General features: G+C 40.2%; 1 protein-coding gene across 1 annotated transcript in view; it reads right to left on the bottom strand.

The window, feature by feature from the left end:
- PTPRT (protein tyrosine phosphatase receptor type T) overlaps nucleotides 1-26,475 on the bottom strand; it is a 478,646-nt gene that overhangs the window by 265,905 nt on the left and 186,266 nt on the right. The window contains exons 4-6 of the mRNA XM_064521396.1: nucleotides 24,370-24,451; nucleotides 20,304-20,419; nucleotides 17,784-17,958 (exon numbers count right to left, since the gene is read on the bottom strand). Of these exons, the coding sequence (XP_064377466.1) occupies nucleotides 17,784-17,958; nucleotides 20,304-20,419; nucleotides 24,370-24,451 (373 nt within the window). The remainder of the gene's footprint in view (nucleotides 1-17,783; nucleotides 17,959-20,303; nucleotides 20,420-24,369; nucleotides 24,452-26,475) is intronic.

Here is a 26,475-nt window from a genome sequence, read left to right as displayed (position 1 = left end):
TATCTGAACAGCCATCATTCCTTCCTAAGGGCATCAGCAACTCCCAATCTCATCCATCCACCCCAGAATGCCCATTAGAGAGCTGGATTCCTGGACAGGATGAAGGAACAGGGCCAAAACAGTGAATGTAGGAAGAAATGGGTAAGAAAGCGTATGGTCTGAGAGGAGAGAGAGGGGAAATGTGGAAAGCTCAGGTTAGCAATGTGAGCTCTGGGGGGCATCCAGAGCAGGAATGTGTCAAGAAAGGATGGATTTACGTGCACGTATAGCCCAGGACAGAGCTAGGAACGGCCAACACTCCAACAGATGGAAACTGTCCACTGTCGAGTGAGTTTAAGAACACCTGGCCAAATCCTCCAATGTCCCTCTAGGTCTCGCCCCAAAACAACTCTCCAGGAAAATGAACTGGATACAAGTAAATGAAAAAAAATGGAAGTTTGAGATGAACTTCTAGGTAACTACTCTGTAAAAGTGGCATTTCTCACCGTCACCGGATGTCATTCATTTATAAGGGGCAGTTCCAAAGCAGTGTACTCAAAAAGTAAGTGTGCATGCCTGCTACACTGGATTAACCTCTAGGATCAAAGAGCAAGAGGCATAGATTCAAACAGCACACTTGCTAAGACTTGATGATAGAAATATACATCCCTAAAAAATTGTTTTCCTTTCCATCTTGGATATGTATTTCATGCAATATTAACCACACCCATCCGTCCCAATTTTATTACTCTAAATAAGTTTGCGCTTGTTAATTTTCCTGAAAATTGAACCCAGCAGGGTTTCACCAAATTTTTTTTTTTTAAAGCGATGCCTCCAAATAGGAATATAATAGTGCATATAGTGAAAAGCAGGCTGCAGAACCTAGCAAGATATGTGACAACTCATTTAACATTTAAATTGTTTGAGGTGTTATTTCAGGTAAGTGATCCTAATGCACTGCCACATTTTATGCCATTAGCCCCAGGGCCCCAAGCATAGTCATTTAGTTAGACATCATCTTAAAGTCCCCCCGGGTTCAGTTTTTCATGAACACTAACAAATACAGGCTTAGACTTGCAGTAGAGTAAGTGCTTACTTCCATGCATGTAATGCCATGCACGGCGAGAGCCATACATACGCTTGCACTCCTGGGTGACAGCATCTACTGCCTTAATGAGAGACTATTCTAAGCCTGCTGCAGCATACAACTGCTTTAGAAATAATATACACATCACGCACCTAGTACATCTATCTTGACTATACATTTGAGACACCTAACGAAATGGCCTCCAAGAGGAAGCACCTCGGTTGCTGGCAAAGTCCCCTGCGAAAAGCATCTGCCTCTGAGGTTCCCCAGGAGGAGATCTGGCCAGCCCCAGTCAGGCTCTCAGCTCTGACAGACTGGATTCCAGCTACAGTCAACAACAACCACATTTCTGCCTGAAAGCTTCCGAGAATTACGAACACCGCCAGAATTACTGCCTCTGAGAGAGCTTGCTGAAAGCTCATCTCCTCTCTCCATCTGTTTAGATGTCTAGCAAATACCCACACAGGAATTTGGTGCACTACTATGGAGGGAGGATGAACTTCTCTAATGAAAGCACAGAAGATCCTCCAAGTGTGGTGCATATGCTACCATGGACGTCGACACCTGTAATCAAAGCTGCCATGCAGACAGAATCACAGAATAGCTGAGGTTGGAAGGGACCTCTGGAGATCATCCAGTCCAACCAGGACAGAGAATGCCAAGTGTAGGGAAAAAAATATTCTTTTAAGAAATATTACATGACTTTTTCAAATAGTCACTAGGTAATACAACGAAAGAGAAAAAAAAGAAGAAAATTAGATATTCTGCTCCTTGAGATCTGTAGTGCCACTGAAAAAATCTGTTTATCAGATTTGGCAGGTGTAGGTGACTTCAACACCCCCCACCCCCCAAAAAAAAAAAATTGCTTGTAACTGAACTGCTAAGCTGAGCAAATCTCAGTGCAGTTTGCAACAGGGGATGGGTCAAGAAGAACACATGGAGGTATCAACAGTTATGCTATAACTTAAATTCTTTCATGTTTTCTACAGATATATTGTTTGGGGTTTTGTTTCAACTTTTTGTTACTCAAAGACATTCTGCTGCAAAGACGTTCTGATGCCAAGCACCTCCAAATCACAGTTCAATCATAGGAGTTCCCTCATTCCTTTCCATGAATATGCACATAGTATCTCACATATCCAGTAACACGCTGAACTTTTTACTCTCAATTTATGCTACAACTGCCTGGGACATTAATTTAAGAGACACAAATGGTAAGAGAAAGAACACATTAGAGACTGTAACCTGTAGATATGGCACCAAATCCTTTGGGCTTAGCAATGCCCAAGCAATTCTGATTTACTGGAGGAACACAAATAACAGAGAAGCATTTTGTGTATAATAGTCTCATGAATTGTTTTGAAATAAACTGGCTTTCCTACTTTGCTTTTTACAGAAACACATCTGCAGCAATGGATGTCAACAGTGTGGTCCTCATACAAGGAACTGCACTGCTGTAATTGTAAATAAACCTCTACTATTTTGGAGTAACCCTAGCAACCCACATGTCTAACTTGCCAATTATTAGTTATTTTCTCCATTCAGTTCTACTAGAATTACCTACCATATTTGTGTTTGTTCACATTGAAAACAAGATAACTATGCCTTGCAGAAACCAGAGGGCCATTTATCTGATCCTACTGAGAAAATTTTAACTGATGTAAGGAAAATTATCACCTTACCTGCAGCAAAACATTTTGATGTGGACAGACACGTCGATGAGTGGATAACATTACGGCCTGTCACTCGAGTTGCTGCTCTAGAGAGCAGCTAATGAGGAAGAGAAGTAACGGACGCATATAAAAATGTAAGAACTGACCCAAAAACATACAATGGATTTACCTAAGATAGAAACTTAAAAACCAAAAAAAACAAAAAACAAAAAACAAAACAAACAACAACAAAAAACAGGTAGTACAGTCTACACCAGTGATTGCTGTAAATATTGAAGGTTGCTAATTTAGTGTACACCACCCAACTGAAATAATTTGCTTCTTTTTGATCCATTTAGAGTACCTCACCAACTGTACAAGAGTAACTTCAGAAGGATGTTTCGCCGTGCTCTGATATGACTTTCAGACCATGCTTCGAGTGGGAGCATTTACTTCCCTCTAGTTCCTGGCAGTGTCATTGCAGAAGTTCTTACTCAGGTAAGTACCTAATCCGCTGCTGAAGTATTTGCCTCTAAACCACTTTTTTTTTTTTTTTTTTTTTCCTTTCCCTGTTGGTATCTTAAGATAAATCTGATCCATCAGTGCTGTGGCTTGCTACTACAGTGCTTTCGAAGCAGAGATCCAATCCAGAAGGACTTTAACGGGAGAAATTTTTTCAAGAGGGCTCCTTCCTTTGCCAAATCTCAGGAACAAACCCCAGCTCTGAAGGCCCAGGAGCTGCAGGCACAGCCTCCTAAAGAAAGTTCAGTTGTTACTGGGTTAAGATGGTGCTAAGGCTGCTAAAGCTTCGGAGAGCTAAGCAAATCATATAAGGAAATCATATAAAAATATTGTGGAGTGTTTTGCATGCCTGTAGAGGTCACAGACTTCAGAAGGTTTGCATATGCCAATACATATGCTGTTTCCATAGAAAATTCAAGCCATTCAGTGGGTAAGCCAGCTTGGATAGCGAGCACTAAGCCATATTTTTCAATAAATACATCTGTTCAGTGCTTTCCCCCTGTTTTTGCTCCATTTGACTATCTTCTAGACATGACAGCTGGAGGCATTCTACCTCAACTAACAGCAAGTAGCAGCATAAGCCACAGAAAACAGCATTTAATATTTAAGGTCAGTTTTTAGGTCTCATTGTCTGAAAATTTCAAGTCAAATTTGAAAGAAAGAGACAGCTAAGTAACAACCGACTGAGACTCGAGGAGTCAGAATAAAACTTAATTGACAAAAACAGCTTCCACTATGCACCAGTAAACTTCGGATGCCAAAAATGCAGCCAGTAACTGCTGCAGTGAGCAAGTGTCTTAAATGTTCACCTGAACCCAGCAGTGTTTCTCAAGAATAACTCGAAGTTGGATTCTGTCTTATAGCTCAGCCCTAATCTCAGAAATTAACAACAGAAGCCCTTTAAGCTTACTGTCAACCTTAATCAAGGCTTTCCCTGCATGTTTGTGTCCCAGTCATCCACCTTACGTTGCTTTCGATAAGGTGAACCACAACCGTACCGCCTGCACTCCACGAGCCTGACTGCTCTGTCAAAGCGGCAGTGACTCCTTACGACGTCTGTGCTGTCCAGGATGGTATGACACTATGGCTGGGAACCCCTCCTCTCCCTTCCCACCTAAGTGTCCTTAAGCAATGGCCAAAACAAGCTGCAAGACTGATGTACCAAAAATCTTACAGGGTCTCCCCCGCCTCTCCCCAGCCATATCACTAAGCGCGACAGCAGTATCATCACCACGTCCCCCGCTAAGCTAGCCTCATGGATGTAAAGGCACACCAGAAGGGTCTGCTAGCCTGTTTAAGTCACCTGAAAACTAGGCGAATCTTTCTTTTCTACTCCATACTTATCTTGTCATTTTTGTCTTTTATTATATACCGTGTTTCAGAATACATTGCATATCACAACACACTTTCCATCTTTCACCTAAGCTGGACACGCGTGCTTATTTTCAGTTTAAAGCTCAGCCCTGCAACGTGCTTCTTCATTTAGACTGCTCCCTGTGAGAAACTCCTAAATATTACACTGAAAGATCAATGTTTTTCCTCTTTTCTCACAAAATGCATTTTGAAGCAGTAATAAATGCTAGAAATTCCAATATGCTTCACGGTGTGCTGTTCACTATGATAGCCACAATGACAGGTGATAGGTCTTGGTATTTTCACAAATAGCATTCTAGAGCCTGCAAGAAAAAGGGCAAGATTGGAACTACCATACAAAACTCCTGCATAAAGGAAAAGGATGGCAGAGCCAGCACCAAATAAGATTTTCATCTGATTTATTCCAGAAGCAAAAAGCATTTCATCACTTTCCATTAAGGCCAATCTGACTACCAGTTCACCCTGTTGCTGATGACAGAGCAGTTGCCAATGCTCATAAAATACTTTCTGCACTTTATTCCTATAGGCCTTAAGGTGCACGAGTGCCAAGAGAAGCACAACAAACACTAAAAAAACACTTTGCTGACATCCTAACTATCCAGAGACTTTACTTCCTAGATGAGATACCCATCTCCACCACAGATGCTATGGAGGCAGAAAACAGAGATGACAGTGGAAGAGTTCATAGCTATCAGGGACACACCTGCATTGATCCAAAGGCCAAGGGCAGGACGTGCATGAGATCCATCCAATACTGCCTCAAAATATCTCATATCTGACATGCCAGGGAACATATCTGATAATTTGGAAAGAGTTCAGCCTTCATCATACACAGATACTGTTACAGCTTTGTGCAAGTTCCTGCAAAAAATACCTGCATCTCCCAATTATAAAGGCTTTCCTGTGATACAGAGATGCTTTTTAGGGGTGGGGGGGGAAATCAAGACACTCATTTTCTTTGTGACAGCTACTAAAAGATTGTCTGAGGAAAAATAATTTTAAAGTTACATATCTGAACTTTAACAACTTTAGTAGAAAACATCCCCTTAAAGCCACTGCTTGAGGCCTTCAGCACATTTTCTTACAGTTCTTTCACTAAATTTTAATACATTTGTTCTGATACTGAGTCCCAAAGCTTATCACATAGGCAAAGACAGTCTCCTGCCATGTGAAATGCTCTGAGAAGTTCTGTGTGAAGAAGTGCTTCTTCTTTAGCATACAGTACATATTTATAGTTCTTTTCTTTGTCGCTGCTGGAGAGGGCTTGCATCAAAACTGAAAAATTTATCTACTTGTGCTTAGAAGTTTCCCATTTCATAGCAAGAAAGAGAACATGTTAGGCAAATCTATTCACTGTGGAAACAAAAGCAAATGTTCCACGGACACATGTGCAAGTTCAGTGTGAGATGCCTTCCCCAGAACTGAAAGCAGTGCTTCAAGGTAACAAGAGATCTTGCAGAAAAACTTAAGGCACTTGCATGAGATAATCAAACAAAGCCAACATCATGGTCAATACAAGCTCCTATACTTGTACAAGGACAAAACATTCAATACTTGAAGATTTATTAAAGTTAGCAGAAAGACTTGGGATCTCATAGCTGGATGCAGAAGCTAGAGACATTTGACTAGAAATAAGGTACAGATAAACAGTGGAAATAATTCAGTATTCAAAGCACTTACCTAAGGGTTGTTAAAGATTCTGCATCACTCAAAAACTTTAACTCAGTCAGCCTCTAAAACTATTCTACTTTATTCATATGTTATTGTATGTGCGCAAAAGTGACTAATAAATTCTATAGCTTGCATATCAAAGAAGGTCAAATTAGATTAAACCATTTTTCAGACTGACAGTGTATCTGTAAGCAAGACTCGTTACATGAGAAACAATAAACAAATTTCCTTACGAGTATGAAGCTGCTATACCTGGGGCTGAGACATGCAGAAATTCTGATCCTCTACCCAAAGTAATTCTTAGAAGAGGGAATAATCTAGATCCTATTAAAACTATCACAGTTTTAATGAGGAGCATCAAATCTTGCTTTCCACCCAGAATATACCAGCAATCCAACTGCAAAGATTGTATCTACACCACAATTCCAGGGAGGAGAGAGAAAAAGAAGTGATGATAAATTTGAAGATTATTCTATAACAGAGAAAGTTTCCTCAGACACCCTGGCTAAATGCAGTGTTAACTACTGCTAAATAATATCCAGCTAGCAGAGCTTTGAAGAGGACCATACATATGGGAAAAAGGTTATATCCTAGAGAGACAGAATGTAGTTCTCCAAATTATCGTCAGTGTGTAATTCAATTACAGACAGTGAAGTTAAGTCTTGTGCACCTTCAACACTTGTCATATGATCCATATAGCTTTTAATGTAGCCTTGTCCTTTATTAGCAGAGAACAATTATGGCACTCGGTTGTCAGAGGTCATACACAAAATCAAGACTGGTGCTCTCAGAGCTCCGTATACATATTTAAAGCTAGCATCACGTGAACACACTCAATTTTAAATCTTAAAAAAGAAATCAAATAGTATACCAGTTTAGGACTTTTCATAGATAGCCACCTAGAAATTTCTACAACAGTTTTGCCTGCAATGAGATTGGCATTCTCAAGAGCATATGGGTTTGTGACCACAACGATCATCGAACAGCACTGCACAAGCAAAGTGACTGCTGCACGCTCTGAACGCCCTCACTAGTATGAAATGAAACCAAGATACCAGAATTCCTCGTCATCCTCACAGTACCATGTTCTTGATGCAAGGCAAACAAAAGCAAATGATCTGCAAAACTCATCAAGCAGAGCAAGACTATGTGACAGAGATGGAGTTAAGCAGGAGGGAGGTAGAATAGAGCAATATAATAGCAAGGACAGAAGTGCTTATACTTAAGAGTTTCAACCTCATGATCATACTGACAAATCCCTATATAGTAAGCAGCCTGGGTAAGATGACAATATAATACTATACTAGCCTTTTGAAAGGCAATATGATATTGTCAGCACCGTTCACAAGAGTCAATCCAAAAGTCAGAAGCGGCAACAAGAGAGGGTAATATTTTTGCATTTGCCGTAAGATGAAAAAGAGAAAATTAAGTAAATAAGCAAGCCAAACCTCTTCAATTTTAATTTGTGTCTGTATCCTGCTGAGGAACAAACAATTTGTAAGCTGTAGTCTGTCGTGTAATTCAGTATTAGCTGCAGGCTAATAAATAGGACAGTAAAACACATGCAAAGACTGAGTTATAGGATCCAAAGACAGATAGCTTAAGTCTTGCAGCTATTTGCATCTTCCTCACATACAGACACACACTGATGGAAGTTTCCTGCTGAGAGAGAGAGAGACAAGTAAGAGATACAGTGGAGAAAAGCCTCAGTAAAAAAGAGAAAGACGACTGTAATAACTCGAGACAGGGGTTTTTACGTGTTCGTGCAGCATAGCACTGGGCTGCAAATGATAGTTGATACACAATGACACAACTGAAATTATTTATAATAAAAGGCAAGTCAGAGAAAATCAGCAAGACTAGGAGAGGTCCATGAAGAACCCAGGATGTTGAAAGGCCCACTTTGAAGCTACCATGCTACAACTGCTCAGAAGGCCATAGGGATGGCAGAGAGCTAGGAAACTTCATGTTATGCTTCTCCTTAAATCCATAGGCTAATGATTACAATAGTGACAGGGCCTGCAGTAATCACGCTATTCAACGGCTGCTCAGTTGTTTTTTTGCTCTTAGATCTAAAGCCTCCTGTGAAAGGAGTCCCAGCAAGGCAGGGTAACATTAAGGATGTAATCTGAACTGGTGTCCCAGCACTGGCAAGTGAGGGAACAACTGGTGGCATTTAACATGGCAGAATGATTAACAGAACAGATGAAAGCTAAGAAATGGCACAGCAGATTTTGGGGCAGTGGTTCTGGGGAAACTGGTTTTCACCACCGGACAGCTGGAATAGGTGCTGGGAAATTATTTGCTCAGAAGAACGAAAGATGCTTCAACTGGACAGAGGTGGTGTAGCAGGGCTGCAAAATCTCAATTCAGACTGCAACTTTGGCTGTTTTCTTGTCTCAGATAATCTCACAGTTGAGCAGGGAACTAACTTCAAAGCAATCATTCTTTTCCTAACACAGAAACTTGTTCTTTAATCTTTCCACTCAGATAGGACAAATGCAAACAATACCAGCTCTGCAGAACTCAGCTTCCCCCTGGAGTTAAGCAAAGCAAACCCCTTAGCTCCATCATTCAGAGGTAAATGCTATGCGAACTTTAAAAACCCCATTTACCTGAATACCTAACATGTGCTTGCTGAATGGCCTCTGTTCAGCATAGCTAATAGGCTTCAAAAGACTTTTGTGGACTCCTAGCTTTGAAGCTAATGGGATTCTGGAGCTGCTGTAATGCTAATCTTCTTAGTTGTGAACTCAGCTATCTACTAGTGTTTACAGGCTTCATCAATCCTTCATCCCAAACTTGCAAGCTTCTTCTTTCGCTTAGAATTATCCCTTCAGCTTGTAAATACTCACCTCCAAACCCAGTAGAGCAGTTTTAAAGGTGCTCACACAGTAGGTCAGTAGCAACTTTTGTGCTAGGATGCTAAAAGCAAAGGAGACAGTCGGGTCTGTACTACATATTTAGGCTCACTGATGACAGACCTGGAAGTCACTAGGAAGGCAGAATATGCATGCAAAGAGGGATTAAGATAGTTTTTAACTTCAGCACAGTCAAAGGTGGTTCAAGATGCACAAAGGAGAAAAGGCTACACAAAAACTTTTAAGGAATGATTTAGCACAGATTTCTAGGAACTGATACATTGCTTTTAAGTGTTCTGTATTTTGGTTTGCAATATGTATTTTTTAATTTAAAAATAATAATAATAATTTAAAAAAAGCTGGGCAAACACTTCATTCACCCCAAGAAACCCAAGCAGCTTCACACTATGCTACCAAGGAAACTAAAGCCTAGGTCAGGTCAAAGATAGCTAGGGAATTCATTATCACCTTGTCCAAGACAAGCAACCATCCACCCTTCACAGCTGATTTTGAACTCCTTAGTTCAGTTGTCCTACACTGAATACAACACTTCTGGAGAAGCCTACTAGCTGCAGTAACTCCTGTATGTCTGAAAGAGATCAGCAACTACACTTCTTCACACTGGGTGCCTAGTACTGCAAAATTCAAGAGCTCCAATAATCATCTTGGTCGGAGGCATTGTGTTCATGGGAACAGTTTACTCACTTCATTGGAAATTCACATGGTTTTGCTACACAGATGGGATCTATAGGGCCCACGGCATTGTAAACATACTTTGTTTACCTGGTTTATTCTTACGCAAGGTTCTCGTATTAATTTTCACCCTTGCGCACCTCAAGAGAATCTGATGCAATTTAAAAACAGCTCTAAGTCTATATTTCTCAGAAGATTTGGAAGCCCATTAATATTGTCCCTACAGTTAAACAGGCAGAAGTAGGAGAGATGAGCTAAAGAAAAATTTAACAATGTACAGGACTCAATTTTCATGCTAAATCTTTCAGCTAAGGCATAATCAATATAAAAAATGAGTGCCAGTTTGAATCATAATGTCACACTAGCATCAGGATCCATCAACTCACCTCACTGTATGAAAAAAAAAAAAAAAAGGCACATTAAAAAGACTCTTAGCAAAAGGACTGGGGTTTGGAACATGTCCCAGCATTTGATGCTCTTGCCTGAGAACCAACGGTCCTGAATTAAATCATACGTAGTTGCTTTAAACCTTCCAGATGAGTTTAACTAGGCACTGAGAAGGCCAAGAGCTCTGACGGATGGAAAGCATAGGCAGCATCTGGCATGATCACACCTACTAGAAACAGTAGCATAGGTTGGGGGAAAAGTGATATGAAGTGGCAATTCTCTCTTCTGACTAGGCTTGGCAAGCATGCTGGAAAGCTAAGGGGAGGAAAAGTATATTGGCAAAGTAACCGCTATTCCAACTTTCACTTTAAAAATAAAGAAGAACTGGTGCTTGCAAGACCCTGCAAACTGATGAATGGAAATTACAGAAAATGGGAGCCTCCAGCACTGAAAACCCAACAGCCCGAGTTAATAGTTAATACTCTTTACACTCTAGAGGCAACACACTGGACGGCCACATTACTGGTATCTCTCTGCAAGATGCAAGGCAGCATGAAATACGTGCCATCATCTTGTCCAAACTTAGCGGCAAACCTGAGCAGCATCCTAGGCAGGCTGAAACGGACAGTTGTGTTTACCAGCACCCCTGCTTCAGTTTGTTAGGAGCTCTCCTTAAAATTTAAAGTAAATAAATAGGTATTGCTTATTGGAAGACTCGCCAATAAATAACATTTAATTTCCACTAATTTTTGGATCAGGTCTTTTATCTGGAGATCAAAATTTTACATAATATATTCAGGTATTTTTAACATGTTAGGATCGACGACACCAGGACATCAGGCAAAAAGGTGTCTGCTAAAGCATGATAAGACAGCTAATTTATTTAGTCTTTGTTTGATGCCCGCTTTTCCCCTTTCTACTGCCTGATGGGGGAAGACACCCTCGGAAGTGCAGATGTGAGCACATTTAGCCTCTTTTCTTCAGATGTCTTCCCTACAAGACTGATTCATTGGAAGTCAAGGAAAGGAGAGGGGATCCAGAAAGAAGAGAAGGTCTTTCACCCCCAAGATGCTTTTGCTTTCATTATTTTTCTGCTTTGGAGATTATTTCTATTCCTTTTGAATGGGGAGCAAGAAGGAACGTGACACAGATGAAGTATGAAAGACAGTTCCCAACTGCTGCTTTCACCTGATCACAACGTTATCCTCCTTCAAAGCAGCGAGAAGGCTCCCTTCTGCCCACAGGGACTCGTGGTTACACTCAGTTCAAGTTGGGAGGAACGATAAATTAAAAAAAAAAAAAAAAAAAAAAAAAAAAAAGCCTTTTACCAAGTTAACCACACCTTCACTTAACCACACCTTCACTTAAGGAAAAAATACTTGCTGGAGTCCTGAGAGCGAGGAGAAAATAACGCAGAGACACGCCTCCTTGCTACTGCTCGCGGCAGGAGTCGTGTGCATCACGGGCCGTCGGGAGTGCATCCCTCCGGCTCTGGGGCTGCACGGCCTCCAGCGCCACGAGCCGTCCCCAACACCGCAGCAGGAGCCACCGTCCCGGTTGGGGGGCTGGAGACAATCCCACCAAAAAGCTAGGAAAAACACAACCAGCCATGCTCTTTCTTCCTTGGAGAACTGAAGGAGACCTGATTGAGTTGCTTCTCCTTCACCTTTGCATATTTAGTGCATTTTAAAAGCACTTCTCTCTTTTCTCCTGAAACCTTTTCCGACAAATCTCTCCATTTTCTTGACTGATGGCATTAAGATTACATGGGAAATGCAATCTGTCTTTTCTCCAAACTGGACAATTCGTTTTTAATCCTCCTCCTTTTATTACTGGATTTATCCCTTGCATTTTATCAAGAGCTTTATGCATCAGCAGCAACAGTTGTATTTAGTAAACCATATATTAAAAATAAGCTCAGGAATTTTCATCCCATGCCTACCTCTCTACCAATCTCCAGTGAAATTTGAATCAAAATTAAAAACAACATTTTTGACTTGCATTTGCCTCAGAAATAAAAACATTTTTTAATATGCCCACCATTAGTTTGAACTGAATTTCAGGAATTCCTTGCAAGTGATGTGATAGGAAAATCATATTAATTTCACTGGTGGCTATAATAAAGATGAACCTTTACAAAATACTCCCTGCTGGTCTGGTGTAGAAATAGAAGGGTTAGTGAAGAAAGAGATACAAAAAGTTGAGGAAGAATAAAAATTGAGTTGGCAAAAAGCCCTGAGTTTGTGAACTTTCCTTGTATCCCAGCTGTAGTCTTGTATTCTTTCTGGACACAATGATTCTAATTTATATCTCCACAACTAAGTAAATGTGAGAAATGATGAATATACACATCTGAACATGACTGCAAGTCTATTTGGCACTGTGCAATTTTGAAAATTGGCTCCTGTGTATAAAGCATGTGTCAATCAGATCGCAAGGAAAGGGATTCATTCCCCAGGTCTATTTTGGGGTTAAATGGAAGAAAAAGGAAACGTTTCTTCTTGCAAGAACACTTATCTTTCTTCCCAACTGCCAATTTCTATGAGCTTTCTCCTCACATCTCCCCCATCCGCTTCACAAAAAAGACATTAGTCAGACTGAAAGGAGAGAAAGCAAAGGCAAAGCACTCGGTGAAAGGGAGCCTTTGAAATCTCTTGCCTCCCCTTTTCTCAGCACACACCCACTTAATGATTAAAACTGAGCTAAATCAACTGCTGTTAGACAAGGTTGAACTGGACAATTAGAACAGAGCAATGAGGTGCTCGAGTAACTGCCCGCCAGATTCAAACACTAAGGAAAGGCATATTACATTACTTGCATCAGAACTGTTTGTGCTTGCTCAGTAATTTCCAAGACAGCATAACCTTCATAAACGGTCCATGTGCACACGCACACCCACCCTCGTGTGTCGGTGTAGGGTGCAAAAGAGCAACATCATTACAGACCTTATCAAATCGACACTTAACTTCTCTTGGTACAGTGCATGCAAATTCTGCAGACTTCATCTACTTCTGTAACTGCTAAAACAGAGAGAGAGACAGCAGCCAGCCTTGAGGGAAAGCCTTATTAGCACAGCTTCACTGACACTGTTGGTAGAACCAGCAAAAAAGACATTTTCCTGTTCACCAGGTGATAACTTTGAGGATCTTGATTAATGTGCTTTAGTCAAGCAGGCAAATTCAAATCTACCCAGCAACTTTTGCAATCTGAGTGATTCAGAGAGGAATTTGCATGCATTTCAGCTACTTAACTGAACTTCATTATGCATGCCAGAAAATATATTTTTGAAATCTAAAAGGCATGTATTGCTGACCACAGCTGTGCTCATCTCCTAAACAGCTCCAAGTGAGGGACCGGATTTGGTCCTCCAGCTATCCTCATCGGCACAAGAAAAGCGTTGCAATACACTGGTACTTTCCAGTTCACTGTCACCAGTGTCATGACTGAAATACGGGGGCTTGAGTACCACCTTAGCCACAGTTGTCTTATTATTACCCCTTGATGACAAGGATATTGTCAGCTTTAATGAGTACTTTTGGCGTGAATATGCTAAGATACAGAACTATCCTGTCGCTAAGCATGGAAATAAAAACGTGGGAGAATCCTTTTCCTATCTACCACCTTTTTTAATAACTGCTTTATATGCAATGAAAGACCTAGGAGTTTGTGGACATTTTAAAGCAGGTACTTTGCATACAATTTTATTTTCATCTTTGTGACGCACACTTGCCCCTCACTGAGGGAAGCTCTAGGATACATGAACAACACCATATTATATTCTTTCATACCTATATTCCACTTGTGTTGCTCATGGAAACCTATGGAAGGCCAGAAAGGACGTTTCTAGGGCCAACTCCACCCCAAGTCAAAGGCTCAGCCACAGAATGGAGATCTTTTCATTTCTGACTTTTTTTTTTTTAAGCTCCAGGATGCTCTTTCTCCTAATAGGTCTCCTGGCTGTTTAATAATTAATTGAAACTATTTGTACACAGCTCCTATTATAAACCCTGAGATGGTCAAAATATCTGTAAAGGCTTCCTATTAAGTCTGCTTCTTAAATGATAATCCTGAATGTGCAGAGTATACTTAATACAGGAGCATCTTAACAGTACAGATTTTTTTTTTTAATGTCTTCTTATTTAGCATGTTTTTCACATTAGAATATCTTGACTCCGATGAGTGGACAGGATTTTTTTTTGTTGTTTTGCTTTTTTTTTTTAAAATTCTAATGTGCGCTATAAAGAAATGACTCAGATCACTAGAGCAGTCTCCGCTGCGTACCTGGTGAGCTAATAAATAGACGATACAATTACAGTGACAAGCATCATTGCCAAAGAGAACGAGAGCAAAAATAGCAAGCAAAACTCTGGAAAAGGAGCCACCTCTCCCTCTGGTGTCACCCAAGGCATCAGCTTCTCATGTCTAAAAACTTCATGAAAGGACTGACAGATAAAAGCCAAGCTGTCCCAAATATCACAACGATGACAGCAAGCCACTTGGTTAAGGGACAGACTTTTTATCCGTGTTGACTAGCTGAACGCTTTGAAAAGCAACTAAGAGAAAACTGAGGAGAAGCAGAACATCTCCTGGGTGACAGGTAGCTCTCTTGTAACAGAGCAGGGATCGGAGATCGCCACGTACACCATGGAAGAACTCACATCTGATAGCACCAAAATAACGAGAAAGGACTTTCTGGAGAGCAAAAGCCAGAGAAAAAAACAGTTCATGAAAAGTTATAGATGCTGAAATGCTCCCTTCTGATCAGCTCTCAACTGATTTCTACCACCGGTTAAGTAATTAATTCAGGCACCCAGAACATCTGAAAGGGATCAGAGCAAAAACAATTGCCAAACTAACCTCTAGGGCACGTGTGTCCACACACACACGCGTGCACACACAGTTTAAAACGCGACATAATGTGACAGGTGTCCTGCAAGGACATTTGAACTATATCATTAATACCGATCTTAAACGCCCAGATTCCAGCCAGTTTCACAGTCTTTTAAACAATCTTTACACAAGCCAACCCACTTTCAGTTCAGCATACGAGTAGCTGCCATGCAGTTAACTGAAAATTACAGACAAGAAGCATTTCGTTCGTATGCCACCAGTATAGAAAGATGCAGAATCTCTGAGTTTTCCTGAAAACTGCCCTGGGCAAAATTGTATTAAATTACTATATGTGCAACAGTGAGAGATAAGAAATTGGGAAGAGCTATTTCCACCGGGGCAGCATAGGATGGTAAGGTGCACAGATGGAAATGATGGGTTTCTCTTGCTTGACTATTATGTTTCTAGAGTGCAAAAAGAAGAATAAATGTATCATCAATTATACAAGCCTTGTATCAGCTGAGTCAGAAGACAGAAAAGTATTAGCATAAACAGTGACTGCCTCTACAGAAAAGCTTTTTCTCAGTATTGTGAGGGTATCACCTGCCTCTAAACATACTGCAATAATTTGAAACTAATAATGTTATGGTCTTTTGTGCAAGATTTCCAGTAATTACTTTGCAATAATCTCCTTTTTTAACTTAGTTAAGCACTTACGTTCACACAGATGAGGAAGGGGAGGACCTGTGGCAGGGAGGGTTGTTTTGTTTAGGTTTAATTTCACTGATCAAATTTTTCTGTGAAATAGATTATCTACTGCTTCAATGTAAAGCGTAGGAGTAGCAGGTATATTTCAAAGCAAAATCTCTCTCTCTATTTATCAAATAATAATCATGTAATGTCAAGAAATGTGAGCTACTCTTTCCTATTTCAATACCGTGAAAAAATAAAAAATCTTATTCCTAGGGAAGCAAACTGAAATCTTTATCTTTGCAGGCAAAGACACACAGAGACTCTTAAACCTTGACCTTTGTTGAAGCAGTCCCATACAGTTTTATGTTTAACTGACTGAGAGAAAGAACACGAGAGGCAGAGCATTAGGTTGGATTTAGTGGGTTTAAGGACAGGACTATCAACTGAGCAGAACTTCAATTACAGACTAATTTAATGTATACCCAAGTACATTATTGCAATTCAATAAACATCTCTTCAGAATTAAACAATTTCACTTTGCTTTCATTTCAGCCTATGTGCATGCATTACAAGTTTGTTATTATTCACACCAAAATTAGCCAGACTTTTTTGGAAGCACTGATCCATGCAATCCCAGTGTGACACATTGCTGCTTCAAACTAACCTCAAACAAATGACTTAACCTTACCCTGCTTACCAACTAGGAACAAGGAAGAGAGGAACGTTCCTTCAGTATAATCCCTTAATTTCTTCTAGGTAGGTGTCTGTTTGCTTGACTAATCCAGCAATGAATCTATCAGCGTTTTCCTGTTGGAAGTCCAACCTCTTGTGTTTGTAACTTATTCTTCTATTTTTTTCTTTCTCAAATTGTTACACAAGAAAATGTCAGGCACATATCCTACTTTGCACATTTGGTATTTGTTGCTCTGTAAGGTTGCCTTCCTTCTGTTTGGTTATAATGCAGTACTAGATATGCCATTACTGGCAACTCGCTTCCATTTCAATCATGAATTAACTCCTCCAGAAGCAAACAAGACAGATGCAAGATCCCTCGGTGGAAGTTAAAAGCTCTTGGCATCTCACTGGAACATTGTCTTTGTGATCTGTGCAGTTTGAATACCTACAACACTCAACACTCAGTATTTGACACCTCGCAAAGACACCTGCATGTTGATTGTCAAACGCCATAGGAATTTGGTAGAAAGTACTGCAGTGGATCAAAGCGATCTTGTTTCTACAGCCGCCCTCCATCAAACACTTAGATCAATAATATTATACTCTGTGAGCATCCCTATACCTCAAATTCCTTTCACCAATGTCTGTGTAAGATGGGACTCAGGATGAAGCAGGCTCACGAGTGACTTAGCCACCTCCTGAACTCCCCTCCTAAGGCAATGAGCATCCCTGTGGTGTAGCTGAGGAAGAGTTTAAGAAAGGCAGCACTTTACTCCATGCCTCCTGGGTACTTTCTCCTTAATCAACCCGGTCCAGTTCTACGCTCTTCGACAAGCACCGTCTTGCACATGTCAGGTACAGCATCAGCTCTTAAATCATAGTAAACAACACAGGCCAAAAACCCAAGCTTCCTTCAGGAACTACCGCTGCCTCTGTCTACTTCAGGACATGAGAAGAATCAGTCCCATCATTTACCCCCAGCAGCCTTGAGCAGACAGACTCTTCTGACATAAAATACTCCATCACAGGATTATTTATGCCTGGTAAAACACTAAAGGAAGGCAGACAAAGCTGACTGACAGCCAAACTGTTCAGCTATCCACATTAAAAGGATCCATAGCTACCGTGCATTATTACAAAAGCTTGCAAACAGGGCTGTATCCAGACAAAGTTTGTTTCCATGATTCAAACGTGTTTTAAGAAAAATGATTGAAATTCATATCACTTTACAACCCTTTTCTCCTACTTTAAATATAATGAATAAAGGAGGAAGGTCCAATAGGATGTTAATTTTTACACATAGCTGCCACCTGGGAAGAAATATTCATCAGAAAAACTTGTTGCTTTAATACAACCTACCTTTCACTATTAATTCTGCATAATTCGAAACTCCAGATCCACCATCAGAACGAATGACGCACCGGTACTTGCTGATACTGCGCTGCGAAGTGTCAGCTACACTGACAGTAGCAGAAAAACGTCTATGGTTGACCACTCTAGTCACCATTAACGCTGTGTCCCTTCCATTCCACTGCTGTAAAAGCAGACAAAAATAATGCAAGTTATGAGGACATGTAGCTTGTTTATCCATGGATAATTCAGTCTTTGTTATGCTTCTTAACACTGCTTAGACCTTCATGTTCACATTGCTAGGTTAGACTTCATACAGTACAAATTCTCAATGAAAGATTGCTAACCATACCCCTACAAAACTGATGTGGGCTCTGGACTGTATGATCTAATGGGTGTAAATATTCTTGCGTATATATTTAGGATTATTAAGGCTTTCCTGTCTATTCAATTTTTGAAACATATTTGGATGTTTGGTTGAAAAGGCTGGAGAGTGACAGCTCCAACTACATACTTGTACAGGATATATTTACAAGTTTAGCTAGCATATGAAAATACCACAAATAAACACATTTTGTACACCTGGAGAAACACAAACGAACAGATTTTGTACACCTGGCACTTGCAGATGTCTATTTCTGTTTCAGGACCAACTTAAATAAATGATTTGGATGCACAGACATGCTTACATGTCCAACACTGCTCAAAAAGCCTCTCTCTACCAATGCCACACTACATTTTCAAAATTGGAAATCAGACAGATGCAGAACTAGCCAGAAATTGATGTTCTACACAGCATAGACATCTGAACTTGCTCAGTTGGTCTAGCTTATTAGGAGTTGCAAAGAAAGTATACTGTTTTGCCAGTTTCCAGTAATCAATTTTTTGGTGGTATTTCCAAGCCTATTTTCATTAAATGCTTCAATTTTAAAGAATGGAAAACAAGTTTCCACTAGCAACAATAATGATTTTCTCTCAAACCCCTGCTTCTCATGGGAAAAGGTTCACACTGCTTCAGGTCAGATGTGTTTTACACATATCTAGTCATAATTGTGGAAGGATTTCACAGAAAAAACTCAAAAAAGATAACGAGTAAGCCAAAACGCATCTCAGTGGATGTTAAAAGTATAACATAGGTTAAGAAATTTCAGACAAAAATGGAATTGTTAGGATAACAGCTGTGTTTCAGTACAGCTAAAGCAACTGTCAAAAGTCATTTTATATAATGCCAAATGTTTTTCTCACCAACTCAAGTATTTTTTCCCAGTACTAATTTTCACCTTTGCTAATTTGTCCCCTAATATTTAGGCTCAGTTTGAAATTGTTATTTCTAAACTAAATTTAAAGAATGGGAAAATCCATTAGTTATTTGAATAAATACCATAGCAATTATGGCAAGGGCCACTCTTCTCTACCTCAGATGATGTTGCAAATAGACCTTTTTATAGATGCCAAAATAAAGAAACTGAATTCTGTCCTCAGGGCATTAATTCAAGAAAAGATGTGTGTTTAAATTCTGCTGTATCCGAAGAGCTCTAAGCACACGCTTGCCCAATCAGGGCCTCTGAGCTGTGAATAAAAACTGTTGATTTGCTTAAACTTTCTGAAGTTAATTAAACTTTCTGAAGTTTGAAGTCTGATGCTGGCCCTGGGTACATGCACAGTACATAGCATAACAATGTCTCCTTGTTTGGGATGTCAGCAGTTTCATGGCCCAGAAGTTTAGAAGAAGAAAGAGGTCTACTATTTTAAAAGCCTCTAGAGGAGCTGTGCGTGTGGAACGGGGTAACATTAAGATTCCACATTTCTGAGCACTTCAAAGGGCTGAAAAAAAACCACTTTGCCCTTCACCAGAAAGCAAACACTTTTCAGGTTTGCTAATTTTCCCATTTCTAACTCTAAACTGAAAATCTATTCTTAAACATTGCTACCATACCCACATGAACAGCATGAGCCAGCCTTTCAAGTCCAAACAAGAGGGCAAAAATATAGGCAAAAAGAGGTGGAAGACTTTGCTTCTCTTGTCTTGAAGTCTTTCAGTGAGTGATTAAAGGGAACAGTTTGATATTAACCCAATCAAGGGAAGCTGAGAGGAAGAAACACAGCAGGTACAAACTGGCTTTGCCTGTTCTGCACCATCCAGGTAGTCCTCCTAGACCCTTCCTGTTAGCATAGGTTTCCACCTATGGAAAATGCTATGGACCACTACATGGTCTGCAGTCCGGAGTAGGCAACATTTTGGGAGGGGGAGAAAAAAGATGACTGCATATTAAGCAGAAGGGAGAAAATACTCCATTTGTTCCATCTTTCCTGTTCTACTGCTGGATGTCTACAAGCACATGGGCATTTGACTGAAACCACAGTTCTACTGTCACTGGCCATTTTTCCATCTTCTATATCGTATTTTGTCAACTTGAACTCTCATCAGCTTAAAACAGTTCAGAAAGGATCCTGATGAAGGGACTTTGCCCCACCACCCAGTCCTTCCCCATCTACTTATTTTTGCTTGAAAAGACACCATCGCTTTACCTGGAGCCAGAGCTTGTCGTGCTGGGACCACTTGCCCCCGGCGATGCACTGGAAGGTTGCGTTCTGCCCCACGTTAACCTCCACGTTCTGCAGCCGGAGGAAATGCGGTGCTTTCCCTAGCAGAAAACGCACAGTGTTGCCAGGGTAGAGCAAGGCAGCAATCGGCTGCGTTACACAGAGATACACACACTCAGCAAATTATTAGGGCAAAGACAGGTCTAGCCTTGACAAAGCGATTTAGCAAAATAAAGCTGTCCTTCAGCTTTAATGATTCCGTGTGGAGCGGAGGATCTTGCAGAGGATGACCTACGGGACCATATAAAGCTCTGGCACAGCTAGAAACACATTTACTACCAGATCACAACGCAAGATCACAGTCATCAGCACAAGTTCTTACTGCTTGCTATGAAGTGCAATTGAGTAATTTCTTTTCTTCAGAAAATTGTGTTTCTAAAAAGGTCAAAAAAAATCACATGCTTTGGAGTTTGTCAAGTGTGACCGACCTAAAACCAATTCTTATAGGGTTCTTTTTTTCCTTTTTATTTTCTTGATTGTCAAATAAATCCTAGGGCTTTAGAATAATTATATAACTTTGACATCAAACCACTAATATTAAATTTTAGTATCACCAATATTAGCATATCACTGTATCAGTTTATTAATCGCTGATATCAGTGTGTCACCCGTTTTAAATTCAGTACTAATTAAATTTTAGATCACTGATACTAAAACACTGACAACCCTGATATTAAATAATCAGCTGTTCACACAGGAACAAGATCAGAGCACTGTTTTTGAACTAAACCATGGACTCATTCACCTCTGTAAGTCAACTTAGAGGAAAATAAAAAGCATTTTACAGCAGTGAACCTGACCCTTTCAAATGAAATCAGTTCTGTACTAGGTTTCAGAACAAAGTTTATGCACCATTTAAATACTTTCAGTAGGGCGCACAGGAGTCTTGTGAGACTCTGAAGGTCAGACTTTTTCAAATTCATGTCCACCTTTCATACTAAAGGACTGTGTGTTATTATGATTAGGCATCAACAGCACACACAATTTCTGAGCACTTATCAACTCATACTTCTCCACTGGAATTAAATAGCTTCAAAAGGACGTGGGCATCTGTGTGTGCGTGCACAAGGCTTGACATCTAGCTCGTTAGCTACTACTTTCGTGCTTGGATATGGGCAAGCCCATTTTCCAGACACATGATGACGAATTCATGACAAATCTTTGTATGTTGGTGCTGCACCGTGTTCGCCAAACACCCCGCTTGCCAACCACTCCGGCAAACCAGGACTGCTGAAACGAAGCAATTCTCTACCATCACGCTTCCTGGGGAGCAATAATTTCAAAGTTTATAAGAAAACTACCTTTGGGTGAGAGAGAGAACATACTATGTGATATTTGCAGGCTCATATGAATAATTTCTGCTCGCAGTCAAAGCAGGGCAGACATAAGCCAGCTCCAAACCTGAAGCAGTGCAGCCAGGGTGAGCACAGCAACCGCAGCCCCCAGCTCCTGGGGCTCAGCGCTGCTCAACAGCCAGGCGTGGGCAGAGCCGGTGGGGGCAGCGACAGTGCTGACATTTGTTTTTGCTCCATCACTGTGTCATTAGGGGCATTTTGCTGATACACCATGATCTAGGAAGGTGAAACAGAAATGAGGAAAAAAAAAAAAAAAACAAAAAACAACCCAGTGATTTCAGTCATCTCCAGGGTCATCAGGAGCTTTGTGGTTCCAGTGGTCTGAGCTAGGGAACGCTTTGCTGACGTTTACCCAGGGTGGCCGTCACTGCCAAGCGACACGTGCAACACCAGGAATCAGCAGGGAGAAGCATTTAAAAGACTGACGAGCTTACAGGGGGGAATACCGTACATTCAAACTCACCTCAGACTTATTTCAAACTTGTATCTTCAAGCTTACTAGGCAAGTCTGAAGAATTTACTTGCAGGCAACACCATATGCTGCAAGTGGCAAACTGATGCACAACGGAGTAGTTACAGTTCGCATCATTTTTGTTCTGAGTCTTTTGAAACCTGAGCGCAAGCTCATTAAAAAGTAAGTACAGTAACTCCACCGGTAACATTGATGTTTTTTTGAAGGATGATATGAGAGTTTTCTGGTGGATTTGTCCATTAATAATGACACAGTAGTGAAACTTCTATTAACTCTACCAGGAAAAAGGCAGCTAAAATATTCAGAAATGACATGACTTGGAAGAACACACACTTCTCCTTTCTAAAACCAGCAAGGACACAAAGTGCTTCAGTTGATCTTTATAAGCAATGCACATGGACGCTGTGTAAAAGGCTTTTTAAAAGGCAGCTGGGTTGACACGGAAACTCCCTGTCTGTACTTTCAGAGCTATGCAGCCATTCTCAACGAACTGGAGCAGCGCGACTGAAAGATCAGTTACTCAACACATGACTTCTTAATCACTGAATGAACATGCTGACAACACTGCTGTCTCCACATGCATAAATTTTATATATTTTCATACAGACTTCAATTCAAAAAAGCACTCATTCACTAAATGAAGATTAAGTTCATACATAATTTTGCAGAGACACCTGCATATACTTGCAGAAATGGACTTAAACAGCAATTTAAATACTTCAATAAGCAGAGTAGAGTCTAACACTGCATCCTTTCTCCTTTTTACATCACCTAACCTTCTTGTTCAGGTTTTGCTTGGCTTTATTGGCCCCTCCACCAGGACGGGGATCAGGCAGCACCCAATGCGCTGTGGAACGTAAACATGCCACGTGGGGGATCTGTTTGGATGCTGCCAATTAGCAGCAGCAGCTGGTTAATACTGATTGTAAGTTTTTCTTAATGAAGTAAATGCACCCAAAGGCCTAAGAAATGAGCACATGATAAATATAATTTAGTTAAACAGCAATTATCCATATTGCAGTTACCAGAAATGTCCTGTTAAGCTTGAGCAGAACCACGTCTGTCACACTGGATGGCAGCTATTTTTTGAAATTTGGTGTTGCAGGGAAACCAGTCGATCTCAGCCCACAGATGTGACCCATGTGATTCACTTGTGCACAGCAGCTGCCACCACCTTACTAGTGAGAACTAGTGAGACAGGCTGTAAAACTCGAAGGGGTTTGTGCTGCCCTTCCAAATGACACCAGGCTTGCTGAATTTGCAGCATCAAATGATGAATAAAATCAGGGTATCATCCAAAATTACAGTTGAATACCAAACATCTAATAACTTAAGCATTAAAAGCTGTGGGGTCATTACAGATTACTCATAAGGACATTAATATATTTGAGGAAGAAAATCACAAAGCATGTCTAAACTCATTAAAGAACATGAAGGCTCTTCAAATCTTTAGAAGAGACTGTACACTACATATACAATACATACATACAAGAGTCGTCAAACCAAACTGTGGACACACAAATCAAAGCAGTTCAGATCCAAAGGCTGAGATTTTGTGCTTTTTTAAGTACAAAAATCTGGACTGCATGTATTATGACTAGGATAGAAAAAACACAGTATTAATAACTTTGAACAGCATAATGAACCTGCATTAGTCTCCACTCCTGCGCAAGTGTATTGTCTGAATGAGACATTTTAAATCTGCATGGAGGCGCTGAGTGGGCTTAACTTTTGTCTCAGGAGATACCTTTTGGATACATCCTTTAATGAAAGGAATACTGATTTTTATTTATTTATTTATTTAAGTTAACTGCATAGAATATTGTCAGAAGCTTTTTGAATCTTTTTCTTCAGGGGTGTGATTCAGAAATAACAAAACAATCAAGAGTTTTATGTTGTCTTAAGAACAGAGGAAGAGAGATTTCCATAGACATTCTGGCACTAGCTACAGATCCAGAGCAGCTTGGCCTTTTGCACAGCTTGCAAAGTTATGTAATTATGCAAGACTGACTCTCTCAGAGAGACTCAAGAAGACACTTCAGAGTTGACTGAACTGGGTAAATCACTCATCTAGACTGCGAAGCCTGATATATAACACATTACCATGGTTAAAAAAAAAAAAAGAAAAGAAAAGAAAAGAAAAGAGAAAACAAAGAATGCTCACTGCATGGATGGGCAAGAACTCTGACTTCATCCACAGCGATGTACCCTGGATGTCCTTTCAAGGAGACAGATTCAAATATCACCTGAAATACAAGAAAGAAAAGGTTTTCTTAAAAAGGAGTAGCTGCACTAGACATTTGGCCAGTCACCCCATTCCACTCCTATTCCAGTGTCGGAACCTTTCAAGGTGTTTGATCATTAATGGTGAAGGGATACAGGTGCAATTTAGTAAAGATGTGCATATTAAAGACTGAAAGTCTGTTCGATAGAGGAAGCAAAAAGTTACAGTAACATTTATTAGGATTAGAGAGTTATGTGCTTCCTTCATTTGGAGGAGCAAAAAAAATTCCATGGGTACACACAAACGTATTCAGTCTAAGCACCAGTGCAAGTTTGTTGGGAGTCATTTGATATCTTGTTCTTAGTAGGCTTCCAAAACTTGGAGAATGCTGTTCATTAAACAAAATTATCTCACTGAATCAATAACCCCACATGGATTGTTTTGGAGGAAACCCTGATTTGGCGTGCAAGCCATCGCAGTGCCCGAGAGCAAATTCTGAGCAACAGATGACCCTGGATTCCAGCTACTGCACTGAAATAAAATTCTCCCCAAAATATTAGAATAAAATAGTTTCTCTGCCTTTCTCTGCATCAAACTAATATGGTTTGAGAATGAATTATCTTAAAAGGCTCATACATAATATTTCTCTACATTACTGTTACACTAATTAGACTTATTTTATTTATGTATTGGACAATGAAAATGTTCCACTAATTTGGGGCTGAACATACAAATATTACAGGCAAACAAAAACATAACTTCTTCCTGTGACTCTGGGAATGCACCTGGAAACCTGTCCTAATTTGGAGTACCTTGCAAATAAAAATATACAGACTACTTGAAAAGAGTTCAGAAAAAAGCCAGAAGACTAATAAAGAGATTATCAAAGCTAAAATAACTACTGCCAAATAAGCTAACTAAAATTCAGAAAAAAGTAGTATCAAATATGACACAGACATGAAGTCTGTTAACAACTTAAAGCTGGCTTTTAACACTAGTCTACATAGAAGTTGATAGCCCCTGTTTCTCACTACTTGGCCTCTTTTTCATCTCCTCCATCAGAAGATTAAATATAGTAAAATATCCAGTGGTCCAAATGCTTATCACTGAATGCCCAGGCTGTTAGAGCAGTGTGTACTCCATAAGCACAACCTTTTTGTTAACCATTTTGCTTTGCACTGGAGCTTCCAGAACTTAGTTTCTGCTCATGCTTCCACGACTTCCTGAGATCTGTTCCCCCAATTCCAAACACATCCAAATGTGAGATCTCCTCAAAGTCTTTCAGAAAAAAAGCATGATAAAAACAGGTAGAATACAAAAACAAACGCAGAAAAGCTCAGCTGCTAACAAAATGTAAGAATAGAATTTTTACAGCAGAGGAGGGTGGACAAAAAATAGACTGTCCAAAGGGTAGAAGGAGGAAGCAAATCCCTGGAAGAGAAAATAATAATCAAAAAAAAATAACAAGTGCTCTGAGTGATGAAAGGTCCTTGATAGGTTTTCTAGGAACTGTATAGACTAATAGCGCGGTATATATCCATAATACGGAAATTAGGAATAATTTTGTAAAATGAGATGTCATTCATGATACAAATTGTACCTCCTGGCAAGGTCACCTAAGGAACTATTGCAGCATCCTTCAAACACAAGATTACTGGTGGCAACTTCACAGTTACTAAAACTTACTTTAGCATTTGTGAGAAGCTCTAAGTCATGCTAAAGTCCATCTTCTTTTTCCCTCAAGCTGACTTCCTCAGAGTCTCGGCACTTGGAACCAAAAGCTCTCCGCAACATGGGCACCGGCTATGAGCAGGTGGCAAAAGCAAGTGCCACTAAATAGAGATTGATCGTCTGTTAATTACTGACCTGTACAGAGCCCTTAATATCGTGCAATATAACCCGAGCCACTGCAGTCGCTGCATCAGTTGATGGAAAGCCCATGCATCTCATCTTCACATCAGTGCAGAACCCACTGAAAAGAGCGGAGGATTCCTCTCCATTCAGACAGTATTGTTTTAACAGAGGGTTTTATCATCTGTCCTGCTC

Source organism: Dromaius novaehollandiae, chromosome 16 (assembly GCF_036370855.1).
Source record: "Dromaius novaehollandiae isolate bDroNov1 chromosome 16, bDroNov1.hap1, whole genome shotgun sequence".
NCBI classification, from domain to species: Eukaryota; Metazoa; Chordata; class Aves; order Casuariiformes; family Dromaiidae; genus Dromaius; species Dromaius novaehollandiae.
Note: the sequence above shows the minus strand (reverse complement) of the source record. Positions and strands in the feature narration are given on the sequence as shown.